The sequence below is a fragment of the Aquarana catesbeiana genome, linkage group LG05, assembly GCF_042186555.1.
Source record: "Aquarana catesbeiana isolate 2022-GZ linkage group LG05, ASM4218655v1, whole genome shotgun sequence".
NCBI classification, from domain to species: Eukaryota; Metazoa; Chordata; class Amphibia; order Anura; family Ranidae; genus Aquarana; species Aquarana catesbeiana.
The window spans coordinates 135,693,159-135,716,689 of NC_133328.1; the positions used below are offsets into that span (position 1 = coordinate 135,693,159).

The 23,531-nt window shown below is 40.7% G+C and overlaps 1 protein-coding gene across 2 annotated transcripts in view; it reads left to right on the plus strand.

Annotated features, from left to right (window-relative positions):
• KCNH8 (potassium voltage-gated channel subfamily H member 8) overlaps window positions 1-23,531 on the plus strand; it is a 1,076,212-nt gene that overhangs the window by 1,028,479 nt on the left and 24,202 nt on the right. For both annotated transcript variants that reach the window (XM_073630214.1, XM_073630215.1), the window contains one exon: window positions 23,357-23,436. In XM_073630214.1, the coding sequence (XP_073486315.1) occupies window positions 23,357-23,436 (80 nt within the window). The remainder of the gene's footprint in view (window positions 1-23,356; window positions 23,437-23,531) is intronic.

Below are 23,531 nucleotides of genomic sequence, written 5' to 3' on the forward strand. Positions count from 1 at the left end.
TAGAGGTGAGCTGTGTACAGAGTGCAGGATTTAGGGGTGAGCTTTGTATGGAGTGCAGGATTGAGGGGTGAGCTGTGCACAGAGTGCATGATTTAGGGGTGAGCTGTGTACAGAGTGCAGGATTGAGGGGTGAGCTGTGTACGGAGTGCAGGATTTAGGGGTGAGCTATGTAGGGACTGCAGGATTGAGGGGTGAGCTATATACAGGGTGCAGGATTTAGGGGTGAGCTGTGTACGGGGTGCAGGATTGAGGAGTGAGCTGTGTACAGAGTGTAGGATTGAGGGGTGAGCTGTGTACAGAGTGCAGGATTTAGGGGGGATCTGTGTACGAAGTGCAGGATTTAAGGGGATCTGTGTATGGAGTGCAGGATTTAGGAAGGATCTGTGCACGGAGTGCAGGATTTAGAAGGATCTGTGCACGGAGTGCAGGATTTAGAAGGATCTGTGTATGGAGTGCAGGATTGAGGGGTGAGCTATATACGGAGTGCAGGATTGAGGGGTGAGCTATGTATAGAGTGCAGAGTTTAGGGGTGAGCTGTGTCCAGAGTGAGGGATTGAGGGGTGAGCTGTGTCCAGAGTGAGGGATTGAGGAGTGAGCTGTGTATAGAGTGCAGGATTTAGGGGGATCTGTGTAGGGAGTACAGGATTTAGGGGGGATCTGTGTACGGAGTGCAGGATTGAGGGGTGAGCTGTGTACAGAGTGCAGGATTTAGGGGGGATCTGTGTATGGCATGCAGGATTTAGGGGGATCTGTGTACGGAGTGCAGGAATTAGGGGGGATCTGTGTACGGAGTGCAGGATTTAGGGAGATTTGTGGACAGAGTGCAGGCGTTAGGGGGATCTGTGTATGGAGTGCAGGATTTAGGAGGGATCTGTGTACGGAGTGCAGGAGTTAGGGGGGATCTGTGTATGGAGTGCAATATTTAGAGGGGATCTGTGTACAGAGTGCAGGAGTTGGGGGGATATTTGTATGGAGTGCAGGATTTGTGGGGTCTGTGTACAGAGTGTAGGATTTAGGGGGGATCAGTGTATGGAGTTAGGGGGATCTGTGTATGGAATGCAGGATTTAGGGGGATTTAGCATTGTGTTGTGTACATCCAAGTCGCCACCCAACAAGTACAGAATTCTCCACTCTCCAGATTCCATTTTGGAGCTTACCCCCATCAATACACAGCATACCTCTGGCATCAATTCCCCCCCTTCAATACTCAGCACATCCCGAGTCCTCACCAGCTAAATAACGTCAGAGTGTGGCAGCAGAAGAGCAGCTGTAACTTACTGAATGTCCGTGGCTTGGAGCAGCTTCTGCCTGTGCACATCCCCCTCCCCCTCCCTCCTCTGTTCTCTCTGCTATCTCATAGAGATTGAGGATGTGTTTTGCAGAGCAGGGAGGGATGTGAATGGCCACTGGGAGGAGAGCACTGTCACTTACAGCACTCCTGTGTTTACAAGTGACAATAGCGGGCAGCTCAGCAACCAGCGCTGGATCATGGAGGTGGAGGAACTCCGGCTGAAAAAAAGCCAGCGAGCAGCACAGGCTCCAGGGGCAGCTGCTTTGGGCCTCTCAACAATGGCGGGGTCCTGGGCAGATGCCCTGTTTGCCTTGCAGTAAAGATGGCCCTGATCATTAGGTTAAAAATGTCCTCTCCTCCTCTTCTGCATCACGGTGGCTTCCGCTGTGGATCTCATCCCTCCTCCTCCTAGGCATCCAATAGCCTGTTGCCTGTCTCTTAAGACCCGCTTCCTGATTGGCCGGGAGGAGGATCATTGTGGTAATAGCGAATATTCATTCGCTATTGTAACATAACTGGGTGGACTTGGAGCCTCTGGTTCTAATCACATGCTTAAAAAAAAACCACCCCTTCATTGGAAACCATGGTCCGGTGTCCTGCATGTAGATCAAGGGGCTGGTGGCACCCATGCATCCCTAATTGACAGGCCACTACTGGAATGCACTATAACTCTTTTCATAGCTATCATGTAAATTGGTTTGAAGTATATCTATCTGGTTGTCTATTTAACCGAGTTAGGTATGGGTCCTTTCACAGGGGAAAGCTCCTGAAAATGTTGAATCTAACAATATATTTTAGACCGATATTGTTTCACTATTGGACTTTAGGACCAGATATGGGTGAAAGTCCCTCCTTTTGGGAGCCCCTAAAACAAATGGGGTGATAAGATGGTAAGGCTTTAGAGTCCCATTTCATAAGTAATTTAATTTAAGAGCTGAAATGGTGCTAGAATTCTTGGAAATTAATTCCCTTATTTGTTCCCAGTCATTATACATTACTAGACCCTTCAGTTCTGACTCCCATTTAGCTGTATAGCCACTTGAATACCAGGCACTTTCGCCCCTTCCTGCCCAGGCCAATTTTTAGCTTTCAGCGCTGTCGCACTTTGAATGACAATTGCGCGGCCATGCTATACTGTGCCCAAACTAATTTTTTATCATTTTGTTCCCACAAATAGAGCTTTCTTTTGGTGGTATTTGATCACTGCTTTATTTTTTGGGCAACAAAAAAAAAAGCGAAAATTTTTAAAAACATTTTTTTCTTTGTTTCTGTTATAAAATTTGTAAATAAGTAAGTTTTCTCCTTCACTGATGGGCACTGATGAGGCTGCACTGATGGACACTGATAAGGTGGCACTGATGAGGTGGCACCAATGAGGCGGCACTGATGTAAGTTTTCTCCTTCACTGATGGGCACTGATGAGGCTGCACTGATGGACACTGATAAGATGGCACTGATGAGGTAGCACCAATGAGGCGGCACTGATGGGCACTCATGATGGGCACTGATAGGCGGCACTGATGGGCACTGATAGGCAGTACTGGTGGGCACTGAAATGCTGCACTGATGGGTACTTATGGGTGACACTGATAGGTGGCACAGATGGCCACTGATGGGCACTGATAGGTGGGCACTGATAGGCATGGATGGGCACTGATAGGTGGCCCTGATGGGCACTTATGGGTGGCACTAATGGATGCTGATGGGTGGCACTGCTGAGCATCACTGATGAGGAGACATCTGGCAGGCATTTGTAGTGGGCACTGACTGGCAGCATTTCCGGGTACAGATTGGCATCTTTTAGGGCACTGTTTGGCATCCCTGATGGCATACCTGGTCATCCATGTGTGTTGGCCCTCTGGTGGTGGTGGTCCTGGTGGCATACCTGGTGGTCCAGTGTGGGCATCAGCAGGGGGGCTGCACTGATAAACAATCAGAGCAGACCCCCCTGTTAGGAGAGCTGCCGATCAGCTCTCCTCTACCTGCATCTGTCAGACGTGAGTGAGGAAAAGCCAATAAACGGCTCTTCCTGTTTATACTGTGATCAGCCGTAATTGGACACAGCTGATCATGTGGTTAAGAGCCTCCGCCCGAGGCTCTTTACTGAGATCGGTGGTGCGGTGTGTCAGACTGACACCACCAATTGCAGCGCTGCGTTTTTTATGAACAAATTAAATAGGATTGGTCCCAGCACAGAACCCTGGGGGACCCCCACTACCCACCCCTGACCATTCCGAGTACTCCCCATTTATCACCACCCTCTGAACTTGCCCTTGTAGCTAGTTTTCAATCCATGTACTCACCCTATGGTCCATACCAACGGACCTTATTTTGTACAGTAAACATTTATGGGGAACTGTGTCAGATGCTTTTGCAAAATCCAGATACACCACGTCTATGGGCCGCCTATGGGCCTTCCTTTATCTAGATGGCAACTCACCTCCTCATAGAAGGTTAATAGATTGGTTTGGCAAGAATGATACCGTTCTCATTACTAAAATCTTGTATATAGTCCCTTATCATCCCCTCCAAGAGCTTGCATACTATTGATGTTAGGCTAACTGGTCTGTAATTCCCAGGGATGTATTTTGGGCCCTTTTTAAATATTGGTGCTACATTGGCTTTTCTCCAATCAGCTGGTACCATTCCAATCAGTAGACTGTCAGTAAAAATTAGGAAAAATGGTCTGGCATTTACTTGACTGAGTTCCCTTAGTACCCTCGGGTGCAAGCCATCTGGTCCCGGTGATTTATTAATGTCAAGTTTCCCAAGTCTAATTTTAATTCTGTCCTCTTTTAACCATGGAGGTGCTTTCTGTGATGTGTCATGAGGATAAACACCGCGGTTTTGGTTACATAAGCCCCCCGATTCCCTCATGAAGACTGAGGAGAAGAATAAATTCAATACCTTTGCCATCTCCCCATCCTTTGTAACCAGATGTCCTTCCTCATTCTTTATGGGGCCAATATGGTCTGTCCTCCCTTTTTTACTGTTTACATACATAAAGAATTTCTTGGGGTTTTTTTTGCTTTTTTCCGTTATGTGTCTTTTTCGTGTTCTATCTTAGCCACCCTAATTGCACCCTTACATTTCTTGTTGCATTCTTTATAAAGTCTGAATGCTGATGATGATCCCTCAACCTTGTATTTTTTGAAGGACTTTTCCTTTTCTTTTATATACATTTTTAGATTGGATGTTACATGTATGCCTTCTAGCAAGGTTCGTAGTTTAGGGAAGTTGGCTCTTTTGAAATTCAGTGTCTTTGTATTCTCCTTATGTTTACTATTTGTGTGATTTATACTGAAGCCAAAGGACCTGTGATCGCTGTTTCCTAAATTGCCCCCTATTTCCACATCCCCGATCAGGTCTGTATTGTTGGTAATCTGTAGATCCAGTAACACTTTATTTCTAGTTGGTGCGTTTATCTGATGAACCATGAAATTGTCCTGCAAGACATTTAGGAACTGGCGAGCCTTAGATGAATCCCCTCCCTCCACCCAGTCTATGTATGAATAATTAAATTCCCCCATTATGATAACACTTCCTATTCTTGCTTCTAATCCAAATTGTGAAAGGAGATCTGTCTCCCCCTCCTCCCTCAGGTTAGGGAGCCTATAGCATACTCCCAGTATTATTTCCCCTTCACTTCATCCCTTTAGAGCTCTACTCATAAGGATCCCACCTCCTCCCTAGCTCCCTTAGTGTCATCTCTCACATTCACTTGTACATTATTCTTGATATGTAAGCATACCCCTCCCCCTTTTTTACCCTCTCTATCCCTCCGATAAAGGGTATACCCTTAAATGGTTGCCAGCCAATCACGAGAGCTGTTGAACCAGGTCTCTGAAATTCCCACAAAATCCAAATCCTCCTCTGCAACAGTATCTCTAGTTCTCCCATCTTGTCCGCCAGGCTCCTGGCATTGGTGAACATGCCACATAGTTTAGACATGCCATGTGGTTAAAACATGAGAATGTTAAGCAGACAGTTGCCATAGTAGAATGATAATTGCCACCAGGTTGATGAGATAAGCTTCTATGGATACCCATAATGGGATATGAAACCAACCACTGGATGATGCCAAACCAATGTATGGGAAGGGCATATAATCACAAGTACATATAAAGGTATATCAATCTATATAAAATATACAGTATATGTCCACATAAGCTGGTACTGCTAGAGCATATACCAATGAGTCCTGGAAATGCAAATGCAGAAAAAAGAGATCATCCGTGCACTCAAATGTGTGGAGCATATAGCAACAGCTAGCCACACAATGTGGTTTTGTGTATATAATGCAAGTCAGTTAAAATTGCATGAGTAGGCAGATGGGATGTGGTCTGTGGAAAAACTCATCAATTGTATCTGAGGTCTCTAAACTGTTGTGAAGGGCCCAAGAAATCTATATATTGAACGAAAGCAGATGCTAAATTACTATGTCCTCTTTTATGAGAGTAAATGTAAAAACATGTATAGTATGCCACTTACATCCAGAAGATGTAACAAATCAACAGCCCCACATGTGACCCAGTGCTGGTGAAGTGAGGTACTATCTAAGTCGCCTGTGGCCACCAGATAAACAAAGCATGGGAGGATGGATGGACCAGTCAGGAGGGAAAAATTCCAATGGTGAGTAGTGTGTATTCCAAACCCGGAACAACTGTTGACCAGACTGGAAATGGCATTACAGGAAATGATGTCACAGGAAGTGACATCTTGCCAAACAAGATCCAGAATTCTATACCTCGCTTCATCAGCACAGAGTCGCATGTGGAGCTGTGGATTTGTTATCTTCTGGATGTAAGTGGCACGCCATATATGTTCTTTACTCTCAATAAAGAGGACATAGCGTTTTAACACCTGCTTTGTGCTCAATATATGGATTCCTTGGGACCTAACATATGATTGATGGGTTTTCCTAGAGACCATATACCATCTTGTTACTCATGCAATTTTAATTGACTTGCACTGTTGCTATATGCTCCACATATTTGAGTGTGCTGAGGATCTCTTTTTTGTCTATAATAGAATATCACGAGTTGTATTCCAAAGTGAGATTTGAGCTGTATAGTAATATTTTCAAATGCAGGGTAAACTAACGATGATGGTACAAGATTCCTTATAGAATCAAAGCAGATATGCCCACACAGTGTGAATCCATAAAACACATTTATTAAAAGTAAAGTGCAAGGCTACTCACATGAAGTTCATAAAAACAGAGCTGTGTATAAAAAACATAGTAGTAAAAAAATCCAGATATTCCAGAGATTGCATGTAAGCATGGCGACGTCACCTGCATTAGCAAAGCTAATAATAATTTAATAAATGTGTTTTATGGATTCACACTATGTGGGCATATCTGCTTTGATTCTATGAGGAATCTTGTACCATCAGCATGGTCATATACAGTATCTAACAAAAGTGAGTACACCCCTCACATTTTTGTAAATATTTTATTATAGATTCTGATAAGAGTCCATCCAACTACTGGCGATGGCCCACGTGGTGAACATACAAGCTTTCTGACACTCCTCCTTACACAGCAATGGCTGTCACTCTTATTTGGGACAGTTATTTTCATCTATGCACACTTTAAACTGACATAATTTCTATTATGTTTTTCACATAAGGGAGTGGACCACATGGATCAAAATTGGTCTGGTCCCTGCTAAACTGGCCAAACTTTGATCCATCTATGGCCAGCTTAAGACCACCAAAGGACTTAGAATGGAACAGCACCAACTGTGACATACATAGTCATAATTTTTCTCAAATCAAGCAAGGTATACGCTATATAGGAACTTAGGTAATGATGATATATTAACTATTGTCCTTATGCCCATCCCTGAGATATTATAATCATTCCAAAACTTCAGAAAATCTTTAAGATACCTTAAGGGTGGGGATTAATTACCTTACATTGAGTATTGAAATTGTTTGTTGGAAAAATATGCTTGCAGTTTAGTTGGCATCCATGAGAAGGGGACTTTGTGGTAAAAGGTTGAAAAGGTAGTGACAATTTATCAAAATGCCTTTGTATGTTGGATGTCTAGGGGTGCAAGAGTTGAATACAGAGCCGGTAAGTGAGAGTGGAAGATATAAAGGATTTGGACAGGGTTTAGTAGTGAGGGAACTATTTGAGGGTCTAAGTCTATGGGGTTTGTTAGTACAAGACAGGACTCTCAGTCTAGAAGCTAACAATGAGTTGGGTTTGTCTAAATTGACATAAAATCTGTGTTGTACTCAGTGAAGATAGCTTGCTGTTTGGTAGGTCCAAATTGTTCTGATTTGGAATAGTTCTGTTCTATTATCTGCCATTGCATTTGATTTAAAGCAAGAGGTCACTGTGGCAAATTCTGATTCTATGGAAGAACTCCTGCGCTGTTAGCAGACTCCTATACTAAGGGGACACTGCTGCAATACCTAAAAGACTGCTCCAAACAGACAAAACAATAGTATAAATAGGGGGATGGTAATTGCGCTGTGATAGGAAGGGAGTAGAGGGAGGGGGAAGGGGACTAAACTAAAGTGCATGTGACAAACATACCAGATGACCTAAAAACATCAGTCAAAATGGGTAAAAGGAAAAAAAGGGGAGAAGGCTGGCATGTGCAAATGAATAGTGAACTGCATAGGAATACCACTTAATGGTGTAAGAAGAAAGTGCTATCATCAAGCAACAAAGAAAATATATCACAATACATATCATTAAACAGTGCACATGGGTATGGAAAGCAGCCAGACAAGTGCAAAATCCCAAAGGTGATCATATACAATTCCTTTAAAGAATATATCATATCAACAAAATAAATATATGAATAAACAAATAGATGAAACAATGTCAAACAATATATAATAGTCCCAGTGGTAAGTGTTGGAAAAAAACACCAAACACTTGGCAGCTAGCAAGTATAATCCAAAAATAGAAATGCACATAAAAAAATATAAGAATATAAAGTTATATCAGAAAAAAATGTGACAACAGTCCCGCCCCACCAGATGTGACACTTCTGAATGAAAATCCCCAAAAAAACAATGGTGTAAGTAAAGGGAGGGGAGTGATCTTCAGTGGGGGCACCTCCGTGTCCACAGGCCCCTTACCTTACAGCTGTAAGGTATACAGCATATTTATTAGAAGCCCAGCAGATAGTAAAATCCAAAAAATGCAGCAGATGGCGTTGATCAAGGATGCGGTGTGTTATATGCAGAGAGACAAGATAAACAGCATATGGTATAATTCTGTTTGATGTGGAGGACACAGGAGGGGAGGAAAAGTAGGAAGAGGGCCACTTTACACTGCTCCTGCAAGGGGCACTAGCACGGGACGTTGCCACACAACAGCTGATGTGACAAGCACGGCGCTCGTGGAGATATTACCCACCAGCTGTCTTTGTATGTAAGTGTATGACATTCTGGCTCATTCATTAAAGTGTAATTTATACGGGATCACGCTATGTGCGGTTCTTTGTTTTTTATACTGCACTGTGTAACGCTGCATGACGGGCGGTGAGGAGCAGGAGGCGAAGATACTTTGGAGGATCCTTGGCCAGCATTTGGGATTATACGAGCTCGGCACTCGTGGGTTGAGGCTTGCGCTCATTGGTCACAAGTGAGTGCAACCCCCCCCCTTCCTACTTTTCCTCCCCTCCTGTGTCCTCCACATCAAACAGAATCATACCATATGCTGTTTATCTTGTCTCTCTGCATATAACACACCGCATCCTTGATCAACGCCATCTGCTGCATTTTTTGGATTTTACTATCTGCTGGGCTTCTAATATATATGCTGTATACCTTACAGCTGTAAGGTAAGGGGCCTGTGGACACGGAGGTGCCCCCACTGAAGATCACTCCCCTCCCTTTACTTACACCATTGTTTTTTTGGGGATTTTCATTCAGAAGTGTCACATCTGGTGGCGGGACTGTTGTCACTTTTTTTTCTGATATAACTTTATATTCTTATATTTTTTTATGTGAATTTCTATTTTTGGATTATACTTGCTAGCTGCCAAGTGTTTGGTGTTTTTTTCCAACACTTACCACTGGGACTATTATATATTGTTTGACATTGTTTCATCTATTTGTTTATTCATATATTTATTTTGTTGATATGATATATTCTTCAGCATTCTACACGTTTTAAAGGAATTGTATATGATCACCTTTGGGATTTTGCACTTGTCTGGCTGCTTTCCATACCCATGTGCACTGTTTACTGATATGTATTGTGATATATTTTCTTTGTTGCTTGATGATAGCACTTTCTTCTTACACCATTAAGTGGTATTCCTATGCAGTTCACCATTCATTTGCACATGCCAGCCTTCTCCCCTTTTTTTTCCTTTTACCCATTTTGACTGATGTTTTTAGGTCATCTGGTATGTTTGTCACATGCACTTTAGTTTAGTCCCCTTCCCCCTCCCTCTACTCCCTTCCTATCACAGCGCAATTACCACCCCCCTATTTATAAATTCTGATTCTAACTAATTGATTTAAGCTTCTCTTCTCCAAATAATTGTTCTGCTTTATTATGACGCAATTGAAGGTTTTTATACACATGATTACGTAGGTATCACATTAATATTACAATTGTACATTTATGGTAACAATGGGCATTACATAGGCAGACTAATTCTAATCAGGACTCAAAAGAATGCAAACATGTACTGAAAACATTATTAGTGCCGTGTGCGCAGTGAGGGCAGTGTGCAATACACACAAAATAGAATACAATTATATACAGAACTTACAAATTTCCTTAACAGTCTCCTCACTTTTGATCAATATTTTGATCACTAACCATACCTGCTATCACCATTAACCTGGAACCTCCATTGGTGGAGGTAGTCTTGGCCAAAGAGGCAAAAACTCCATTGTGGAGAAAATAATAGCTGAGCAGCTTCTTTCATTACAAAATGACTTTTCATTGTGAAAAACAAATGATTGATAAGATATATTTACAGAGTACTGGCTGTACACTCCGGTGGCCAGAATGGCCTTCTAGCTTAATTGTTGGCATGCTGACTTGTCAGCATATGTAAATATATTAAATTCTACATAAAATGGAAGAGGTACAAAAGACAAATTTGACTTCAACATGGCTAAACTACTTTTCAAATCACTATATATATATATATATATATATATATATATATATATATATATATATATATATATATATATATATATATATCCCTTACAATTAAAATAATCAAATCAAAAAGTACCCTAGACTGTGATCGCAAGAGGGAAACAAATCAAACACAGAGATTTCTTTAATTTAGTAGTTTTTGCAGTGTCTGGGGTGGATCCAGGTGGAAGTACATCTTCGCCAGCACAAGGGAGGTGCAACGTTTCTGGGCCGCGCAGGACCCCTTTCGGCAAGTGATCGAGTGATATCGCATTGGGGTGGATCCAGGTGACTTTTCCTTCAAATTTTGCACAACTGTACATGAAATTGATGCTGTATTGAGTCTCCAAACATTTCTTTATATATAAATGTCTCTTAACGATCCACAAGTCACCTAGCTTTAGTTTTAGATCCTTCCAAACTTTTAGGATCTGGAATTGGGGAGAAAACACATAAATGAGTTTGTCAAAAACATTAAAAGATCAGCAACATTATCTGTGAGATCCGAATGGAGGACTTCAGCTGCTGAGACAAAATATAAGCAAGTGAGTAACACACTCCCTAACAAAATCCCTTAGGGAGAGAGTCCAACATCCCCTTAAGGGCTTAATAAAATATAAGAAAACATTCAGGCAAAAGTTTTCTAGTTTCTTACTCAACTTTTTCTGCTACATTGTAGACAGTAGGGGGTGTAAAAATAAAACCTCAAAACTTTTAGTAAGGACTCTCCTATAAAAATTATTTCCTCTGTTACTCTCTGTAGATTCTGCACTCTGTACTTACAAACTTCTTCTAATAACACTTTTTACTGTGGCCTTTGTAGTAGCATTTGCCACTGGACATCCAGAAAACATGTCCATACAGACAAAATGCATTCTCGTAAGATCCTGATTTGGGCATCTGGATATATCTTTTTGTAATCTCTGGAAGGGATGTTCAGCTTTTGGTAACACCTTTGATAACAGGTAAAACAAGAAGTAGTATGTTATAAAAAAACAACTGTGGGGAACCCTGGCTCTATCCCATGCTCATTTACTAAGGCAGCCATAACTGCGTGTGACTGATGACACGGTCTCTGTGTCAAGCTGGAGGGAAAAGAGTGATTGGCAGACATAAATGATCACCTTTTCCAAAGTCCTGTTTCATAACAAGTTGCCCCCTGTGGACCACTTGTTCTTCTCGTTGTGGGGTCCTTAAAGTTGAATTATTAATCCCAGCTATACTGGGCCAGAACTAGAGTGGAATCTGTGAGTTGCACAGACCCAGCAAGTGTCCGGGTCTGTAATGCAGCATCCTTAGTCACCTGGTCTGCTTCCATGTTTGAGTTGTAATGTTAATATGGCTACCTCAGCAAGAACCTGATAGGCTGAAAACAGCCGATCAAATTAACTTAGCATGCTTGAGTGGTTTACCTGTAGAAGTAAAAACAAACTTCTGGACCTTCAAATGGAACCAAAAGCTCTTTATATCTTGAATATCTATATGAATATATACTCTTTTTTATAGCTCACAGGCTTGCTAAAACATGGAGCTCTGCTTCTTGAGCTGGGGGAAAGGGATCCAATTACTCTGAATACAGAGTATCCTTCTGGGTGATAAACTGCATCCTCAGTATAAAACCGGGAATAACTCTACAAAAAATTAAATATCTGGGTCTTCAGGAAGTGTGTCCTGCACTGGGCTCACAGCAGCTGATTCCTACGTCATCAATTTAACACATGTGGCTTCCGTTGTCTCCAGCCTCCTCCAATAGGGGCAAAAAGGTGACTGGATTCAAATGTATACATTTTTAATTGTTAGATTTGTACATAAACAAACAAAACAAATTCATATTTTGAACCTTTCATTAGACAAACATTTAGTTAGCTGTATATTTGCTGCGCAGAATGTGGGACCATTAAAAATTAAATATTTGACCAAAATAATGTCTAACTTTGTCTACTAGCACCTTTGCATAAAAGCTACAGCTCTTATATATCGGGTGAACCCTTCATTACCGGGTCCAGCTTGCATAAATATATTACAATGGCTTGTTTTCTATCATGCTGTTTTTGTAAGAACTCCAGTTTCATGTAAATAGCTTTTTTTTTTCTCTGGTTCCTTCAGGCTATCAATTAAGGGGGGTGGTTAATTGCTCACAGGTGCCTATATAACTGTGTGTAGGACTCATTCTGAGCCTGCTCAGTGTGAGGCTGTGGAACTTAGTCCAAGTGGAACTGGTCTAAGTGGTGAGTTAAAAACCAGAGGGAGAGTGAACGAGTCTTGCTTTTTGTTTGCTGGGTTGCATTTTTGAGGCGTGTCCTTTTAGTTTTTAATTCACCTTTTTCTGTCACTTTTTAAATAGCTTTTCTTTTTTTTTCTTTTTTTTTTTCTCTGGTTCCTTCAGGCTATCAATTAACGGGGTAGTTAATTGCTCACAGGTGCCTATATAACTGTGTGTAGGACTCATTCTGAGCCTGCTCAGTGTAAGGCTGTGGAACTTAATCCAAGTGGAACTGGTCTAAGTGGTGAGTTAAAAACCAGAGGGAGAGTGAACAAGTCTTGCTTTTTGTTTGCTGGGTTGCATTTTTGGGGCTGTTCCTTTTAGTTTTTCAATCACCTTTTTCTGTCACTTTTTAAATAGCTTTTTTTTTCTCTGGTTCCTTTAGGCTATCAATTAAGGGGGTGGTTAATTGCTCACAGGTGCCTATATAACTGTGTGTAGGACTCATTCTGAGCCTGCTCAGTGTGAGGCTGTGGAACTTAGTCCAAGTGGAACTGGTCTAAGTGGTGAGTTAAAACCAGAGGGAGAGTGAACAAGTCTTGCTTTTTGTTTGCTGGGTTGCATTTTTGGGGCTTTTCCTTTTAGTTTTTCAATCACCTTTTTCTGTCACTTTTTAAATAGCTTTTTTTTTTTTCTCTGGTTCCTTCAGGCTATCAATTAAGGGGGGTGGTTAATTGCTCACAGGTGCCTATATAACTGTGTGTAGAACTCATTCTGAGCCTGCTCAGTGTGAGGCTGTGGAACTTAGTCCAAGTGGAACTGGTCTAAGTGGTGAGTTAAAAACCAGAGGAAGAGTGAACAAGTCTTGCTTTTTGTTTGCTGGGTTGCATTTTTGGGGCTTTTCCTTTTAGTTTTTCATTCACCTTTTTCTGTCACTTTTTAAATAGCTTTTTTTTTTCTCTGGTTCCTTTATGCTATCAATTAAGGGGGGGTGGTTAATTGCTCACAGGTGCCTATATAACTGTGTGTAGGACTCAATCTGAGCCTGCTCAGTGTGAGGCTGTGGAACTTAGTCCAAGTGGAACTGCTCTAAGTGGTGAGTTAAAAACCAGAGGGAGAGTGAACAGGTCTTGCTTTTTGTTTGCTGGGTTGCATTTTTGGGGCTTTTCCTTTTAGTTTTTCAATCACCTTTTTCTGTCACTTTTTAAATAGCTCTTTTTTTTTTCCTCTGGTTCCTTCAGGCTATCAATTACGGGGGATGGTTAATTGCTCACAGGTGCCTATATAACTGTGTGTAGGACTCATTCTGAGCCTGCTCAGTGTGAGGCTGTGGAATTTAGTCCAAGTGGAACTGGTCTAAGTGGTGAGTTAAAAACCAGAGTTTAAAACAGGAGGTTATAACAGGGGTCATAGTACCTGTGTAGTGTGAGTACCTGAGTGTTTTCTGAGTAGTGTGTGGATCGTTAGTACTTGTGTATTGTGTACTGTATACTTGAGTATTGCGAGTGCACGTAGGTCTGCGACTGTTCTGCGATTGCACGTAGGTCTGTGAGTACCTGTGTATTGTCTTGTTGTGTACCTGTGTATTGTCTTGAGTATTAGTGCCAGGAAGCTAGCTGTTAGGTATTTTGGACAGGGTAAAATCCCCAAATCCTCACTAAATTTAATAGGTACGATGCCCAGCGGGTGTGGAGAGGCGACTCTTTGTACATCTTGCTGCATGTATGCGTTCCTTGATTATTCGATCGAGGGCGAATACTGCTGTGCAAAATGTAAGCACATTGTTTCCCTGGAAGCCCAGGTTCTGAATCTGGGGAAGCAACTGTCAGCACTGAGAAGTCCCTCCATACTAAAGGAGAGCCAGGAACGTACGCGGCAGGTGCCGGCAGGGGCCAGCACAGAGGCGGGTGGAGACAAAGAGGTGCAGCAAAGAGTAGATGGGTGACAGTCAGGAGGGGTAGAGGGGGAAGTGCCAGGGAGGCCGATCCAGGACTGGAGCATCCCAATAAGTACGCTCCATTGAGTGACATTGGTGAAACCAGTCAGGGACCAGCACTGCTGGAGCTGAGGGACTCTCCTAGCTGCCGGGGGGAGAACTCCTCCAGTGAGAGTGGGGGGCAGCAAAGGGAAAGGAAAGACAGATTCTGGTGGTAGGGGACTCAATTCTTAGAAGGACAGAGAGGGCAATCTGTAACCAAGACCTGAAGCGCCGAACAGTGTGTTGTCTACTGGGCGCTCGGGTTTGGCACATCACGGATCTTGTGGACAGATTACTGGGAGGGGCTGGGGAAGACCCGGCTGTCATGGTGCACGTTGGCACCAATGACAAAGTCAGAGGCAGATGGAGTGTCCTAAAGGATGATTTTAGGGACTTAGGAGCTAAATTGAGGAAAAGGACCTCCAAGGTAGTATTCTCAGGAATACTACTGGTACATCGAGCCACACCAGAAAGGCAGAGGGAGATTAGGGAAGTAAACAAGTGGCTGAAGAGCTGGTGTAGTAAGGAGGGGTTTGGGTTCCTGGAGGACTGGGATGACTTCTCAGTCGGTAACCGGTACTATAGAAGGGACGGACTGCACCTAAATGAGGAGGGTGCAGATCTGCTGGGAATGAAGATGGCCAAAAAGTTAGAGGGGTTTTTAAACTAGGCGATGGGGGGAGGGTCCAGAGACAGAGATAGCCAGCGCGGAAGATATTCCAGAGGGTAGTATTGGGGGCATTAGTGGTAGGTTAACCAAAGCACAAAAACACAAGGTGAGTATAGTAGCAAGTCCTAGTTGCAATCTTGAAACACCCAATACGAGGACAATATGCGACCGGTCTAAACTATGCCAGGTGCATGGCGGACAAGATGGGTGAACTAGAGATACTGTTGTACAAGGAGGATTTGGATTTTGTGGGAATTTCAGAGACCTGGTTCAACAGCTCTCATGATTGGCTGGCAAAACATTCAAGGGTATACCCTATACCGCAAGGATAGAGAGAGTAAAAAAGGGGAGGGGTATGCCTATATATCAAGAATAATGTACAAGTGAATGTGAGAGATGACATCACTGAGGGAGCTAGAGAGGAGGTGGAATCCTTATGGGTAGAGCTCCAAAGGGATGAAGCTAAGGGGAAAATAATACTGGGAGTATGCTATAGGCCCCCTAACCTGAGGGAGGAAGTGGAGACGGATCTCCTATCACAAATTGGATTAGCAGCAAGGATGGGAAGTGTTATCATAATGGGGGATTTTAATTATCCAGACATAGACTGGGCGGAGGGAACCGCTCATTCATTTAAGGCTCGCCAGTTCCTTAATGTCTTGCAGGACAATTTTAGGGGTCAGATGGTAGATGCACCAACTAGAAATAAAACATTACTGGATCTACTGATTACCAACAATACAGACCTGATCACGGATGTGGAAATACGGGGCAATTTAGGTAACAGCGATCACAGGTCAATTAGTTTCAGTATAAATCACACAAATAGGAAACATAAAGGGAATACAAAGACACTGAATTTCAAAAGAGCCAACTTCCCTAAACTACAAACCTTGCTAAAAGGCATAAAAATATTAGGAACAAAGAATACGGAGGAGAGATGGGTTTGCTTTAAGAGCATGTTAAATAAGCACATTAGCCAATGTATCCCATTGGGTAATAAATTTAAAAGAGCGAACAAAAATCCTGGATGGCTTAACTCCAATGTAAAAATACATACAAAAACAAAGGAGAAGGCCTTCAAAAAATACAAGGTTGAGGGATCATCCTCAGCATTCAGACTTTATAAAGAATGCAACAAGAAATGTAGGGTGCATTTAGGATGGCTAAGATAGAACATGAAAGACACATAGCGGAGGAGAGCAAAAAAAATCCCAAGAAATTCTTTAAGTATGTAAACAGTAAAAAAGGAGGACAGACCATATTGGCCCCATAAAGAATGAGGAAGGACATCTGGTTACAAAGGATGGGGAGATGGCGAAGGTATTGAATTTATTCTTCTCCTCAGTCTTCACGAGTGAATCGGGGGGCTTCAGTAACCAAAACTGCAGTGTTTATCCTCATGACACAACACAGGAAGCACCTCCACGGTTAACAGAGGACAGAATTAAAATTTGACTTGAGAAACTTAACATTAATAAATCACCGGGACCAGATGGCTTGCATCCGAGGGTACTTAGGGAACTCAGTCAAGTGATTGCCAGACCGTTGTTCCTAATTTTTACAGATAGTCTACTGACTGGAATGGTACCAGCTGATTGGAGAAAAGCCAATGTAGCACCAATATTTAAAAAGAGCCCAAAATACATCCCCGGGAATTACAGACCAGTTAGCCTAACATCAATGGTATGTAAACTCTTGGAGGGGATGATAAGGGACTATATACAAGATTTTAGTAATAAGAATGGTATCATTAGCAGTAATCAGCATGGATTCATGAAGAATCGTTCTTGCCAAACCAATCTATTAACCTTCTATGAGGAGGTGAGTTGCCATCTAGATAAAGGAAGGCCCGTGGATGTGGTGTATCTGGATTTTGCAAAAGCATTTGACACAGTTCCCCATAAACATTTACTGTACAAAATAAGGTCCGTTGGCATGGACCATAGGGTGAGTACATGGATTGAAAACTGGCTACAAGGGTGAGTTCAGAGGGTGGTGATAAATGGGGAGTACTCAGAATGGACAGGGGTGGGTGGTGGGGTTCCCTAGGGGTTCTGTGCTGGGACCAATCCTATTTAATTTGTTCATAAACGACCTGGAGGGTGGGTTAAACAGTTCAATCTCTGTATTTGCAGATGATACTAAGCTAAGCAGGGCAATAACTTCTCCGCAGGATGTGGAAACCTTGCAAAAAGACCTGAACAAATTAATGGGGTGGGCGACTACATGGCAAATGAGGTTCAATGTAGAAAAATTTAAAATAATGCATTTGGGTGGCAAAAATATGAATGCAATCTATACACTGGGGGGAGAACCTCTGGGGGAATCTAGGATGGAAAAGGACCTGGGGTCCTAGTAGATGACAGGCTCAGCAATGGCATGCAATGCCAAGCTGCTGCTAACAAAGCAAACAGAATATTGGCATGCATTAAAAGGGGGATCAACGCCAGAGATAAAAACGATAGTTCTCCCACTCTACAAGGCTCTGGTCCGGCCGCACCTGGAGTATGCTGTCCAGTTCTGGGCACCAGTCCTCAGGAAGGATGTACTGGAAATGGAGCGAGTACAAAGAAGGGCAACAAAGCTAATAAAGGGTCTGGAGGATCTTAGTTATGAGGAAAGGTTGAGAGCACCGAACTTATTCTCTCTGGAGAAGAGACGCTTGAGAGGGGATATGATTTCAATTTACAAATACTGTACTGGTGACCCCACAATAGGGATAAAACTTTTTCACAGAAGAGAGTTTAATAAGACTCGTGGCCACTCATTACAATTAGAAGAAAAGAGGTTTAACCTTAAACTACATAGAGGGTTCTTTACTGTAAGAGCGGCAAGGATGTGGAATTCCCTTCCACAGGCGGTGGTCTCAGCGGGGAGCATTGATAGCTTCAAGAAACTATTAGATAATCACCTGAATGACTGCAACATACAGGGATATACAATGTAATACATAATCACACACATAGGTTGGACTTGATGGACTTGTGTCTTTTTTCAACCTCACCTACTATGTAACTATGTAACTATGTTTCAAAAAGACAACCATTGCTGGAAATATTATAATAAATGATGACAATACCATGCGGTCATGCAGAGATGTCCATAAATCCAAAATATTCTTCTGCTTATACCACTGCACTTACAAGGAAAAGGGGTACATCATTTCACAATCCACACATTCTGCTTTGGATTTCAAAAATAAAAATAAATAAAAACAAAAGGACCAACAATCTGTATATGATGGACCAGAAAGCTCTCAGCCACATCAAAAACTATACAATTGGCTGCAAGTGGCATCTATCCTAACAGGGTGTGTGGACTTGATGTGATAGGTCTTTTATATTTAAATTGTTTTTATTATTACTCTCACATCATGGACCACACATCAAGTTATTATCAGTCCTTTAGATTTCATTTTTGTAGAAAAACTTCTTATGTATCCCTTCCATCTTGGCTTTGTTAAATATTATGGCAGCTGTATTCCAAATAACAACCTCATCTTAATCTTTTTTTTCTATCAATAAGGGCTTATTTTATCAATGTAAAATTACAAAATTGTTATCTTAAACTAAACTAATCCCTTCTTACAAATTTCCCCAATAACCTGGATTTCATTTCCAACTTAAACTCATATCAGAAATTAATACTGAAATGATAATCTCAAAATCACACCCTAATACTAATATATATCCACAGATAAATTTCTTTAAAGGGGGTAATTTTCCACTTTTATCAAAGGATATTCAGTTTGTGTAATACACGGTTAAATGTAACCTTCATTTTACCATGTTTGGAAAACAGATTCAAAATAATTGTGATCATATTGTTTATCATTAGATTAATTAACCCGGCACATTTTGTTATAAATGTTTTGTCTAAAAAACTGAAAATGGCTTATCCCAATTATCCATTTTTGAATCAATCTGTACAAAAGATCCATTTGCTAAAGGTACAATTTCATCACTTTATAATCAATTATATGGAGTACCAAATCTTAATAGACCCTCTTATGTTCAGAGGTGGGAGGAGGACCTGGGACGAACTTTAGAAGACACGGACTGGTCTAACATATGGCTCACATCTAAGTCATCTTCACCCAACATCTTAGCACTGGAGACAAATTATAAAGTCCTAACTCGCTGGTACCTTGTACCTGCTAGAGTGGCAAAATATTCACCTAATACCTCAGCTCTTTGTTTTCGAGGATGCCCAGAAATAGGCACATATTTACACATATGGTGGACGTGCCCAGTAATCCAAACCTTCTGGAAGGAAGTCTTCGTGATTGCATCTAAAATATTTAAAAAAATAATACAACCAGATCCATATTTAACTTTACTTAATCTAAAACCGGAATGGTTAACACTCTCAATTAAAACTTATGATCCAACTAATAACGGCTGCAAAACAAACAGTGGCCAAGGCATGGAAATCTCCTACATTGGTACTAGCAGAAACAATTCACAGAATGAATAATACAATGTCCCATGCTAAGATGCTAGCCATCGATCAAAATCAAATTCCAAAATTTGAAAAACTTTGGCATCCTTGGATAAAACAACAGTTCCTGTCAAACTTCAATGACTCTGTCCTGTTGCCATGGTAACAGATTAAATGACTTACAGAGACACCCATTCTAAGGCTTCAAAGAGAACTAAAAAGAATAATAAACTGACGAGCGGGACAACCTTGTGGATACCTCTACCTTTCAACCCTTTTTCTTCTTTCTCTTTCCTTTTCTCCACCTTACGATTAAAGCTCATTATCAGAATTTATTTGACCTATATACACTCTACTTGTAAACAATATGTATAGTAGGTATAAATCATTTAAATACCTACAAAAGTAACTAAGGAAATGATATATATCTTTAATTTAGGTTTACGTGAACCCAATGTTTAATATTTGAAATTTCATGATATTTACCTATATAAACCCTACTGTAAAACAATGAGCTTACTTTATAGATCCTTGTAAACTTACTTTATGTATCTTTATAACATTCTATACTCAATAAACTTCTTTTGACAAGGAAAAAAAAAAAAAAAACTGAAAATGGCATGGTGTTCTTGCAGCTTATCACTGACCTCTCATCCCAGCTACATTATTTTATGAGAGGGCAAAGGAGGGGGTCACATCTGCATACATGACACACACAAGAGATAGAACTAAAGGTCCCAGCATTCACACACATACACGAATATCTCTCTAAAATCGCTTACATTTTTCTCATTTGTACACAACAGATGTATATCATTCTCTCACTTTCTTTTAACTCTTTAATATTTCCCTGCTTAAATTCTGCTTTCCTTATTTTGTTCTGATATCCTTTGCATCCCATGTATTGTAATCCCATACTTCACATACTCTAGCTTCTATGATTCTATGATCAGATGGGCAGCCATAGTGCTCATCCTATCTTCCCTCTCTGACAACATATAAAGCATTCTGTTTTACCTCTCATTTCTCTGTTATGACTTTACTAGTTGTAGTGCCTGACCTCAAATGCATCCCACAACCTAACATCAAAATGTCCCCTTTCTGTCTAGTGTTAATTGTCACCCTCCATCCTGCTCACATAGCTGTTTCTCTAGCTGTTTTACTCTACATGATTCTTAGTCCCTGTGGACTTTGGCAACCCAGTTACCCATTGTGGATCCCTGTCCACTTTAACCATTAATCTAGAGGCTCAGTATAGGCAGAACCGCACATCAGTTCATATATTTTATAGCGCTCCTTGAGCTGGGCATTTTTGAGGGTCTCTTACCCTTCATTCCCTTACTTAATTTAATGTCCATAATGACTGGCCAGTCTTCTCTACTTCTCTACGTGTGCCTATACCCTCTTGCCTCTAAACTACTTTATCTAGCAGATGTACTACATATACCTGTGAACAGCACTATTCTTCCCTTTCTTATCTATAACACTCCGATGGACAGTAGACAGTGAAAACATAACATATAACCACCAATCAATACAGTTCAGTTGCAGATAAAAGTAATAAGCTTTAATCTGACAATAATAACTATTGCAGTAAGGAACAGAGACAAAAGATACACTCCGCATCTTTCCAAATAACTGTTCTGCTTTATTATGATGCAATTGAAGGTTTTTATACACATGATTATGTAGGTATCACATTAATATTACAATTGTACGTTTTTGGTAACAAGGGGTGTTACATAGGCAGGCTTATTCTATTCAGGACTTGAAAGAATGCAAACATGTACTGAAAACATTATTAGTGCCGTGTGCACAGTGAGGGCAGTGTGCAATACACACAAAATAGAATACAATTATATACAGAACTTACACATTTTCTTAACAAGAAGATACTTGCAAAGTATTTAATAAACAAAGTATTCCATAAAAGCTGACTCAATAGTTAGAGCAACACTTGGATGATTAAGCAAGGAGTCTTGATGTGTCCATTGAAACGTAGGAGATTTAGTTGCCCAGGAATGGATCATGATAACAGTAATGTCATGATCCATCCAGGGGGTGAAAACATGGAGGTTAAAATTTCATGTGATAAAGCCGTGTGTAAGAACAAAATATGATTGATTGGGGAAGGAATTATGGGATAAAAACAGAATGTGAAAACAGAAAGCTAGGAGTGCTGTTCTCTCCAGGTATCAACCGAATGAATAGATAAGAAAATCTCAGAAATGTTTGGACTGGGTAATGTCTGATTGAGAAGGTGTCCTAGACACAGAATCCTGGCATTCAAGACACCCACAGCTTGAGCCCTAAAATTGGTAAACCTGTAGGCCAGATTTTTCTTAGAAACCACCAGGTGGCTAATGGGAGTTAGGAGTTTGAAGAAACTGTAGAAAAAGGGGGAAGAACTGTCAGAAAATTCACAGTTCTAATGCCATGCAAAGGTGGGCATCACTGAAATCTGCCAGTTGGAGTTTACTTATTGTCCATGCTTACAGGAGATGAGGAGGTGAAAACATGCACATACAATGAGGTTCAGGGTGAATGTGTTAAAGAATAAATAGTTGCATTCATTTGTGTATTTTATATACAGTATGTCTGGAGTTTAGCTTTAAGACTTTGGGGAATCAGTAGGAGCTATTGAGTTTACTCTGACTGCATGGATTAGCAACTCAGAAAGTATTGCAGCCAAGGATAGCTAGGTAACCAATATCATTAGGAGGTCAGTTTTGGCAGCCCCAATAAGTATCTCAGCGCAGGCTTCCTTTAAGGCTCAAAGTTGCATTTACTACCTGGTAGAGGACGCAGAGCATGCTACATATACCCCACAAAAATTCATCAAAGTACATAGAACGTAAAGTTAGTCAAGTTCTCCTGCATCCTCCCTCCTACTTGCTGGCAGTAATAACAGCCAGGAGATGCAGTGTTACTTTTGTATCTACTATGCTTTATTCACTCGCAGATAAAAGTGATAAGCTTTAATCTGACAAGTAAAAAAAAGTTTGTTATTTCTCTCAATTTACCCCTCATTAACCCTTGGTTTAACCTAATCAGCTCTAATGAATTATTGTTCCCCTTCTCCAATCAATTATTTTTTTCCTGTTATTTTTTTTTGTCAGTTTATTTCTATTTAATTAACCATTAATATTCAAACTTGTTTTCATGTTTATTTGTTTGTTATTTTTTTTTGTCACATCAGAAAATTGAAAAAAATAACAAATCCTTTGTTTCGTTTGTAACTAACTTTGCAATTCCGTGTACCAGAAATATTATTTTAGTGTATTTTTAAACAGGGCAAATCACAGTATAAGACTGATATCTACTATAAAACATTTTTTCAAGCTATCACTGGTCATAAAAGAAAAAGCTGCAACTTTCCTGAGTTTTTAGTTTAAGGATTGCATTAAAAAAATCATTTTTAATATAATAAAAGAAAGCCTAGTTTGTCTATATACCATATATTGTATATTGCCAAATAAACATGTCCATAGCAGAAGTTTAAAAATTGCTGCAGTCCATAGGGTGTTTATACGTGTTAAAATTAGAATTATTCTAAAACTGATTTTTTTTATTTGCATTATTAGGCTGTCAAGTTTACATTTCTTTTCTTTTTCTTTTTTTTCTTTTTTATTCTACAGACTTTTTGGATTTCAACCCAGCAATGCTTTTCATTACAGCAGAAGAAACCAAACAACAGATGACAAGACTCAACCATGAGGTACATTTTTTTTTTTTTGATTATAGCAGACTCTGACTCTTTTTTTTAGCTTTACGTTAAGTCACTTAACTTTGGATTTTTATGCTTAACTTTTT